Consider the following 10,491-nt stretch of genomic DNA (forward strand, 5'->3'; position numbering starts at 1 on the left):
CTTCCCAGATAGCAACACTGTAGTCTTTAGAACTTGAAAGACTTGTCTTATCTTGCCTGTTAGTCATGCAGCCTAAGCGGGACTAGGTTCCAGAAATCCCATACATCCTCTCCCTCCTCTTGCTTCATTCACGCCCCTCCCCACGCGCCCTCCCCTCGGCCCCCGCGCTTTCCCGCTCGGCGGCCTGGCCTATGGCAAACGCCAAGAATTAATTAGGGGCGGGGATCAAGGAGTGGCTGTCAGGAGGTCGCCATATTTCTGTACGGCCCAGAGGCAGCCCGAGCAGTCGCCGGGTCGGGAGAGGTGCTGACAGGGCGGAGCCGCCGCTTGGCTCAGCCGGCCTCACCCCCTCCCGCCCGGGACAGGTGGCTGGAGCGCGCCCCGCCTCCGCCAGCTGCGAGTGGGAGCCAGGGAGGGCCGGTCCCGGACGGTCGCCGCCAGCTGCGAGTGGGAGTGAGCAAGGGCTAGTCCCGGACCGCCGGGCCAGGGGTCCGGCGGCAGCAGACGGCTACCCTGGCGGCCAAAAAAATGCTCCTGTACCGAGGGGCCCCCGCCGGCCCTGGCGCGCCGGGCTGCGGGCTGGCCCGGCCCGGCGGCGGCCCGCAGGCCTTCGGGATCCGCCTGAGCACGGTAGGTCCGGGGCCCGAGGGGGCGGACGCGCGCGCGGGCCCCTGGGCTGCGGGGGGCGCGCGGGGAGGGCCCGGCGGGCCGAGGCCTCACGCGGGACGGGACCTTCTCTCGCCCCCAGATGAGCCCCCGCTACCTCCAGAGCAACTCCAGCAGCCACACGCGACCCTTCAGTGCCATCGCGGAGCTGCTAGGTGAGTGGCGAGGGCGGGCCCGGCAGTGTTCGCCCGAGGCAGCGGTGCCAGCGTGGTGCCGCGGACGCGAGAGGAATGCGCAGAGCCGCGCAGGGCGGGCCGGGGCTGGGGTGGGGGCCTCGGAACCGGCCCCGGCGCCGCAGGCGGAGGAGGGGGATGGCTCTCTCGCCGGGAACTGGGTTCCGCTCATAAAACGGAGGAAACGAGGTGTGTCCGAAGCGTTAAAGACGCCAGTGTGTTTTTTCTCTCGCGCTCGTGATGTTCGCGCACTTTAGGATAGCTTAGTTAGTAATCAAAAGGAGATGCATAAAAACCTCAGGCCCCGAGGCAGCTGGGCTCAGTTGGGGCTGGCGACCGACGGAGGATGCCCAGCTAGCAAAGGGGGGTTGTAGAGGACCGAGGCGCGTCCTGGGGAAAGGTCTGGAAAGCGGAGTTCCTTTACTTTTGAGACAAGAAAGTTAGGAATGATGGGACATCTCTTAAGAGATGACACGAGTGCATTTGGCTCCCTGCTACTGCGGAGGGCTGGGTCCGTGGTCCACGAGCGCCCTCACACCGCTGGAATGAATATTGAGTACTTAACCTCTCGCTCCACCGGTGTTTGCTTTTAAAGTGTTTTCAGTTGATCCCTTCAAGCTAAGTACACCAATTTTTGCAGTAGTGTGCTACTGTGTGGAAAGCAAAGAAGAACCGCAGTCCTGCACAAAATGCAGCAGCATACAGGGCGCATTATACATGCTTTGAAAATCGAAAGAAGGAAGAAGTGTTTATGGACGAGATTGCACAGAACAAACTCTTGAAAATGTTTTCAAAGCTCCCCAGATGAACCCCAGTCTCTACTTAAGCAATCGCTGTGGCCATGCCATGAGAGTTATCTTGGGTAAGAAGTCAATGGGTAGCAGGAGACTTAGTTGGAAGGTTAATAAGAATGATAGAGACCTTTGATGATTAACCTTAACACGGAATGCTTTACAATATGTATAATTTAATTAGAAGGTGAAAGGCAAAAAGTGGAATTGATATGTTTGGAACCCTAGAGCAGAGGGACTGTATCTTTGAGGTTTGGTACTGTGCCTTGGGGCTGTGCACTGAACCTCTGCAGAATGGAATACAATCCAAGTTAAGTATGTAATTTGCAAGAAAGACTACAAGGGAGCAAAAAATAATGATTTACATAGTGGGGAATGGGAAACCGAAATGTCTTGTTCTCTCATGGTTGGCACGGTGCAGAATGTGATATACCTGTGCTGTGCTTACTGTACTTTCCAGGTGATTTAATAAGTTTTAAATTTGTAATTTTGAATATTTGTGATTTTGGCCATAAGCATTACCTTAAAGAACCTAAGTCAGATCTAAGATGTCCAGTATGAGAGCAAATATGTGTATGTATTATGCACACACATGCATGCATACATGTATACAAACACAGATTTTAAGACCAAATAACAACTATTTGTGAAAATATTAATAATAGGGAAAAGGGAGAGCAAAGTGTTAACTGGCAATCCAAAGCTTTCATTTTAGGTTTTCCTTCAATCATTTTATCCACTTAGGCATTAATTTTCTGGTGAATCATTCATTTGGTAAATATTTATTGAGCACCCACTGTGTGTAAGACCACTGTGGTAGGCACAAAAATGAATATAACACAGATTCACTCTTCTAGTAGGGGAGATAAAACGTGTACAGAAGTTTTATGCTTTGTATAACAACAAAATAGAAATCGATATATAAACAAAGATAAAAACAAGTGCTGTGGGAGTTCAGAGGAAGGAGGAATGGTTTCCAGTTTATCAGGAAGAGGAAGGTTAGGAAATGCTTTGTGGAGGAGGTGACATTTAAACTGAGATTTGAAGGATTGGGACATGTGGATATGGGTGGGGAGGAATTCCAGGCAAAAAGAACAACTGCTTGAACAAAGGCATGAAGAATATTGAGTGGAGTTTAATTAGAGCATGGGGTTCACAAATAGTAAAAACGATAGGTACTTAAAAAGTTTACAAACAGTTTTCACAAATAACTTTTTAACATTACCCTTTGAGGTAAACATTTACTTCCATCCTGCAGATGAAGAAAAAGAGGTTCAGAAAATTTAATTGACTTTTCCAAGGTTACGTGTATACTAAACAGCAGATCCAGGACTCAAACACAGGCCTTTTTACTGCAGATACTAAGTCAGGATGAGGTTATAAAGGTCATCTGGGATCAGGATGTGACTGGGAGGCTTCAGTATTTGGCTTTTTAGCCTGAAGTTTTCTGAGCAGGGGAATGTCATGATCAGAGCTGTGTTTCAGGAAAGTCAATCTTGCAGCAGTGTATAAAATTGAAGGAGAGAGAGATACAGATTTATATGACTAGTTAGGAGGTTATTGCAATAATCCAGATGAGGGGAAATAAACTCTGTAAGAGACTGACAATGGACATAGAGTAAATAGGATATGAGAGAGTCTAGGGATGTATAGGGTAAAGGAGAGGGAGGGATAAGAAAAGTACTTAAATTTCAAATTTGTGGTCTCTTCAGTGCTAACCTTGTGTGTGTTTGTAACAAAGGAAGAATAGGCTTGTGACAAAAGGTGATGACCTTACCTTTAGGCAGGAATACTTTTAGATACCTGTAGGATTTCTGTAGGACAGTAGCTCCACCCTTGGCAATCTTTCATATAGCCACCTGTAGGCCATCCTTCTGGAATGGGAGGATGGGAGCCTTGTGATGCTATGAAACAGAAAAGGATGAGAGGCTTGTGAAGCACTACCTCAAAGCCATCTCCCACTTGCCATGTTATCTCTCCTGGGAGGCTGTCATGGAATAGTTTCTCATTGCCTCCTAGATTCTGATGAGATACGAGAGCAAGGGGAAGGTAGAGATGGGGTCCTCCCATGAAGGGATAGGACGAGCCAAGTTAGCAGAGAGAAGACTCCTTGTGATTTGGTAGCACATGGGATTGTGTGGTCAGGTTAGGGAATGAAGACACTCCAGCATCTGATAGCACACTTCTCACTTAACTGGTGGGCAGGGAGAGAGGAGTAAGGGTTCCTTCATTGCGCTACCTGTTCATTGGCTGGATGGGCCAGGTTAGGAGAGAAGATAGATTTTCTGGGATCCAATAGCATTTGCCATGTGTTAGTAAATGTTTGGAGGGTTAAGCATCAAGAAGTAGGATGAAACCAGCCTCCAGATCGGTGCCTTGTTATCATAAGTTCATTTATTGAGCCCAACCTTGTTATTATTGTAATTTCATTTGCTGAGACCAAATGAAAGGCCATGTAAAACTGAAAGTAAGTACAAAACCGTGCTTGCTGGTGCCTCTCTACTGATCTCTCTTTCCCCACTGCTCCAGCTGACCCTGGCCTCTTGCATGCCCCCTTCCCCTTGTATTCCATGAGCTTCCAGCCAAGGAGATAAAATGTTGAGCTGCTCCTGGCAGCTACCTTGTAACTCCTGAAGTGCCTGTGTTAAAACTATTTGGTGTGTTCCTGTAAAAAAAAAAAAAAAAAAAAGTACCTAGTAAAGTTTGGGCAAAATTGCAGTAAAGAGGAAAAGAATTGAGGTGATATTGTGAGAGGCCTTTGAGCTGATTCGTTGAATGCACCATTGGGTAAACATGTAGTTGCAGTTGACAGGTGTTACATGTTTGAATCGTGAATGTTCACAAATTGTTAGAAAAAAATCCCTCTATGTCCAGAGTTTTCAGTGTATAAATGATGTCCATCCAGTTGATTGGCAAGTTGTATCATCAGTCGCAGTGCCTTTGGTTGTCTGCCAGCAGGAGTGTCTGATCAGTCCCAACACAATTCATGGCCTGCTTGCCGAGTAAAGGTTCCTGAAACAGTGTAGGCAGCTAAGTAATGCTGAATCCTTTAGTCAGTTAAAGAAAAATACTGCTGCCTCTTACAAAGTAAAGAACTACATTTCTGATAAAGCCACCATTACATGACAGACTTGTAACTCCTGCCAAAACTTAGCCCACTTGTCTTGCCACATTATATGGGCCCTAGGCCCCCCAACCTGGTCCTTAAAGCTTGACTATATCATCCATCAACAGAAGAATGGATAAAGAAAATGTGGTATATAGACACAATGGAATACTGCTCAGCCATAAAAAGAAGGAAATACTGTCATTTGCAGCAACATGGATAAACTTGTAGGACATTATGTTAAATGAAATAAGCCAGGCACGGAAGGCAAACTATGTGGAATGTTCTAACTTCTACGTGGAAACTAAAAAAGTGCTAAGTAGCAGATCCAGGATGCAAATACAGGTCTTTTTACTGGAAATACCCAGTAGGGAATGAGGTTAAAAAGGTCATCTGGGATCAGGGTGTGACTGGGAGGCTCCAGTGTTTGGCTTTTTAGCCTGAAGTTTTCTGAGCAGAGGAATGTCGTGATCAGAGCTGTGCTTCAGGAAAGTTAATCTTCAGCAGTGTATAAAATTGAAAGAGAGAGATATGGATTTATAAGAGTAGTTAGGGCTGGACGCGGTGGCTCACGTCTGTAATCCCAGCACTTTGGGAGGCCGAGGCAGGCGGATCACGAAGTCAGGAGATCAAGACCATCCTGGCTAACACGGTGAAACCCCGTCTCTACTAAAAATACAAAATATTAGCCAGGCGTGGTGGCGGGCGCCTGTAGTCCCAGCTACTCCGGAAGCTGAGGCAGGAGAATGGCATGAACCCGGGAGGTGGAGCTTGCAGTGAGCCGAGATTGCGCCACTGCACTCCAGCCTGGGCGACAGAGCCAGACTCACCTCAAAAAAAAAAAAAAAAAAAAGAGTAGTTAGGAGGTTATTGCAATAAGCTTAGAAGTAGAGAGTGGAATAGTAGTTACTAAAGGCTGGGAAGGGTGGTGGAGGGGATAGTTAGAGATTGATTAATGACTACAAAATTACAACTAAGATAAAAGAAATAAGTTCTAGTGTTTTATAGCACTGTAGAATGGCTATCATTAATAACAATTAACTGTATATTTTCAAATAGCTAGAAGAATAGATTTTGAATATTCCCAACAAAAGAAGTGATAAATGTTTGAGGTAATGAATATGCTAATTATCCTGATTTGATCATTACACATTGTATAAGTGTATCAAAACATCACATTGTATTCTATAAATATGTACAACTATTATGTGAATTAAAAAAACAATAAAAACAAAAAAAGTGGCTGCTACTCGTATGAAATAAACTTTCCCTTAGGGCCTTCTGAATAAATAAAAAAAAAAAGATTGGCTATACCAGGCCTCTTAATCCCCTTCTGGGACTATTGGTGATGCCCTACTGCTGTTAAGACTTTTTCCACTTACAGTCAGTGACAGTTTTATCAGTGACTCTGGCAATACCATTGTGGCCCTTGAAATTAATCTGTGTTTTGTTTTATTTAATGAACATTCCACATATCCAAGTGGCTGCAACTGATATTGTTAATTGTATTATTAAAAAAATGGGTGTTTTGCATATTTGTAATACTTCTCTTGATTGTAAGGGGTGTTCCCGGGAAAAAATGACATGATTTGATCAGTGGTAATGGAACAAGTATATGGCCAGGACCTGACCTGGCTGTCTCAGCTTAGCTTTTTGGTATCACTAAAGCAGTATAGGATACCAGGGAAAGGGAAGAGGGTGGAAGGCAAGGACTCTGTCTTGCTCAAAGAGCTTTACAGTAGAGACAGGAACGATTAAGGAACCTATCCAACAGATTGTATAAACTGCCCCTTAGTTGTGGCCAGTGAGCCACATTTGTCAGTGATTGACAATTATGTAAACTGGTACCTGTGGTAAAAACATGTGACAACTAGACAGTGGCATCCCTGGGGTTGTGAATGTGACACAATTGTTAGACTATGGCATTGTTTGATGTCTTTGGAGTCCTTTTTTTGTTTTTTGTCTTTTTTTTTTTTTTGATAGTGTTGCTATATATCTTGAGGAGTTTAGAGTGCAGTGGTGCCATCTTGGCTCACTGCCAGCTCCACCTCCCAGGTTCACGCTGTTCTCCTGCCTCAGCCTCCCAAGTAGCTGGGACTACAGGCTCCTGCCACCATGCCTGGCTAAATTTTTGTATTTTTAGTAGTGACGGGGTTTCACCGTGTTAACCAGGATGGTCTCGATCTCTTGACCTTGTGATCCGCCCACCTTGGCTTCCCAAAGTGCTGGGATTACAGGCGTGAGCCACCACACCCGGCCTGGAGTCTTAAATAATTAACTCATTGTGAAGACATAAATCAGGAGGAATCGTGAACCTATGTATTTTTTCTACTTTGATTCTATGTTCTCCATTTCCTGAGAGGATGGACAGCCTTGCCTTTAAAACTATTACAAAATACCTAAGCAAAAATCACTCCTTTTAAGTATGCTTGCTACCATCACTGAGATCTAGGCAGGCAATTAAGTCTTTTGGTTTTAAACTCTAACCCTTTCAGTGCCTCTTAGGCTATAAACAGGAATGGCAGTACTATCTGTGTTCTTTAACAGAGGAGGTGATGTAAGAAAGAAGAAAATAAAATGATCACAGATAAACTGTAATGTGTGTAATATGCATCATCTTTTACCAAAATTGCTCATTCAGCTTTTCTCTGTAACCACTCTCTATGTGTATATAAACAGTAAAGGGGCTAAAAGGCAAGAAGAAGTAATAAGACAAAAATGGAGCAAAATGCTTTGTATATGGGAGTAGTTATTAATACTTTTTTCCAAAGACCCTGAAGTTTGAAGTAGAAAGGCAGATTGCAGATCGCTCATGTGAAATCTGGAAATCAGCTTTAGAACTCAATCATCTCTTTTGTTCTCTGTAATTTAGTAAGTGCACTACCATTCATGCTCCCTGATACCTTCTCGAACATCCAAATGAGGGAAAGAAAGGACATTTTCTATGTCTTGGAGTCACTGAACTAGAGATTTTGATACAATATTGGAAAGGGGATCTAATATCACAGATTTTTACCTTTTGCAGATAATGCTGTAGATCCAGATGTATCTGCCAGGACGGTCTTTATAGATGTTGAGGAGGTCAAGAATAAATCTTGTTTGACCTTTACCGATGATGGATGTGGGATGACACCTCATAAACTACACCGAATGCTCAGGTAAAAATGTCTTCATTGGCTTTTTCTTGTCTTAAGCTCATGAACCCTATTTAAGGCTTCATAATTTTCATTAATATTTTGCTTTCCTTTTGTTTATTCAACAAATATTTATTAAGCATCTCTTATGTGCCATGACACTGATTATGAAACAAATACTGCCCTGCCCTCACAGAGCTTTCAGCCTAGCTGGCAATTCAGACAATTAAGTAATAAACAGCTATAAGCATAATGATGAGGTACAGAATGCTTGAGATGAGTCATCAGGGGAACCCAATCTGATCCCAGAGGTTAGGAAAAGTATCCTAGACAAAATGATATTTAAGCTGAGATCTAAGGGTGAGTACAGTTTAACCAGGTAAAGGGGCAGGAAGCAAGGGATGACAGTTCGTGCAAAGAGAACAGCAAATATAAAGACCCAGAGGCCTTCACTGGTCCGAGACCTCCAATTTATATTAACCTAAACTCACTCTTAAATCAGAAGTATTGGAGTTGGAATGATTTATTGATTAGAACCATGAAGGTGCCTGGGTATAATCAAACCCCATGCAAGATAAATAGAAGGCATTCAGACACATATTCTTTAAAGGTTTTGCAGTAGAATCACAAACTTAGGAAATTCTTGTTTCTAACTGTTGAAGCTGGTGCTAGATTTCTGTTGCCACTCTCAGTTCATTTAATCACTTTAAAACATTTGTAGTTGAGAACGTAAATTTATACTATATCATCTTCGCATATCACTCAGTGGAAGATGAGGGTTCCTTCAACTCCTTCCTTCTCTTTTCCTTTTTAGCAGATGAGGTTGATTACTCTCCCTATGGCTTCCTGAACTAGAGTGTGTGAAGCACGAGTAACAGTGGAGGAGGGAAAGGGCTCCGAACTATAAAAATGGAAAACAAATTCATGTGGTTGTAGTTACCCTTGTAGGTATTCTAAATGAATTACTCTGTTTGTAGGGAAATCCCTTTGATCCATCAAAGAAACAGACATGAAATTTGGGCAAAGTAAGTGGTTGCGTTTTACCACTCAGCAGTCTGTATACCTTGTGTCTCAGACCCTCCTAATTAGAAGACTATTTGAGGAAAACCTCTAAAAGTGAAACAATAATTGTGACCAGTATGTTAGTGAAGGTAGAGAGTTGGCTCAATCCTTCAACTTATAATATCAGTTTTATATCCTGAAGCTAATATTATATATTAAGAATATATATATTTTCTTATTATTCTTAACATATATATTTTTTCTTATTCTATATTAAGAAAAATACAATTTTAGATGGGATGGAACCAAAGCATTTATATATTCAGTTCTGTATGTACTAGTTGGTTTTTTTCCCCCTAAAATTACTTGTCTTCTTATTTTTTGAGACAGTCTCACTCCATCACCCAGGCTGGAGTGCCGTGGCGTTATCTCAGTTCACTGCAACCCCAGCCTCCTGGGTTCAAATGATTCTCATACGTCACCCTCCCGAGTAGCTGGGATTATAGGCGTGTGCCACCATGCCCGGCTAATTATTTTGTATTTTTAGTAGAGACAGGGTTTTGCCGTGTTGTCCAGGCTGGTCTTGAGCTCCTGACCTCAAGTGATTCACCCGCCTCAGCCTCCCAAAGTGCTGGGATCACAGGTGTGAACCACCGTACCCATCCAAAATTGCTTATCTTATTAATGATTCCGTCCCATCATACCTTATCCCATTGACATGGGTGTTGAGTAGTGGGCCCAGCAAATCTGATCTTCCATTTTGTCTGTGGGACTACATCTGTGAAACTTGGTGAGAGTTATAAGGTAGAAGGGAGGAGAAGAATGGTTTCAAAATAATTGCCACAATTTTTGTTCCAGATTCATTCATTTATTCATTCAACAAATTTTTATTGAGCACCTGTGTGCAAGGCACTGGAGATAAAGTAGTGAACCAGATAGACATGATTCTTGGCTGACAGCTTAGTGAGAAAGAAAAACATTGACTAGTAATATAACTAAATAGGCTATTCCACCCAGTGGTAAGTGCTATGAAGGTAGAGCACATTTTCTTTGAGAGCATGTAACAGGGATCTAATCTAGTCTAGAGAATTAAAAAAGGCTCCCCTGAAGAAATGACATTTGAATTGAAATATGAAGGATGAGTATCACCCATTCAAATTTTTTGTTCCCTCTCCAAGGAGAAAAATAGGCAGAAACTTTCTTAGCTGTAGAATTTTCCCTATCATACCAAATATGTTTCCCACCAATTTGAGCTGGGCAATTGTTCCTCCTATTTAAAAAATAATTTTAGAAAATTATTTTAATGAGTCTTTACTGTAGTATATGTACTGACTTTTATTTGTGATTGTATCTTGAAACAAACTTGAATCAGCTAGAAGATACCTTTTTTTTTTTTAATTAAAAAAATTTTTTTTGAGACGGAGTTTCACTCTTGTCCCTCAGGCTAGAGTGCAGTGGCATGATCTTAGCTCACTGCAACCTCCACCTCCTGGGTTCACACACCTCTCCTGCCTCAGCCTCCCGAGTATCTGGGATTATAGGCAGGTACAACCACGCCCAGCTAGTTTTTGCATTTTTAGTAGAGACAGGGTTTCACCATGTTGGCCAGGCTGGTCTCG

At 43.2% G+C, this 10,491-nt stretch overlaps 1 protein-coding gene across 5 annotated transcripts in view; it reads left to right on the forward strand.

The window, feature by feature from the left end:
* The first annotated feature begins 252 nt into the window (after positions 1 to 252).
* MORC4 (MORC family CW-type zinc finger 4) overlaps positions 253 to 10,491 on the forward strand; it is a 63,939-nt gene continuing 53,700 nt past the window's right edge. For 4 of the 5 annotated variants that reach the window (XM_023203084.3, XM_023203087.3, XM_023203086.3 and 1 more), the window contains exons 1-3: positions 253 to 630; positions 749 to 821; positions 7,762 to 7,894. In XM_023203084.3, coding sequence (XP_023058852.1) covers positions 529 to 630; positions 749 to 821; positions 7,762 to 7,894 — 308 coding nt within the window. In that variant the 5' untranslated portion in view covers positions 253 to 528. The remainder of the gene's footprint in view (positions 631 to 748; positions 822 to 7,761; positions 7,895 to 10,491) is intronic. The other variant, XM_023203089.3, reaches the window with a different exon arrangement.

Source organism: Piliocolobus tephrosceles, chromosome 12 (genome assembly GCF_002776525.5).
Source record: "Piliocolobus tephrosceles isolate RC106 chromosome 12, ASM277652v3, whole genome shotgun sequence".
NCBI lineage: Eukaryota > Metazoa > Chordata > Mammalia > Primates > Cercopithecidae > Piliocolobus > Piliocolobus tephrosceles.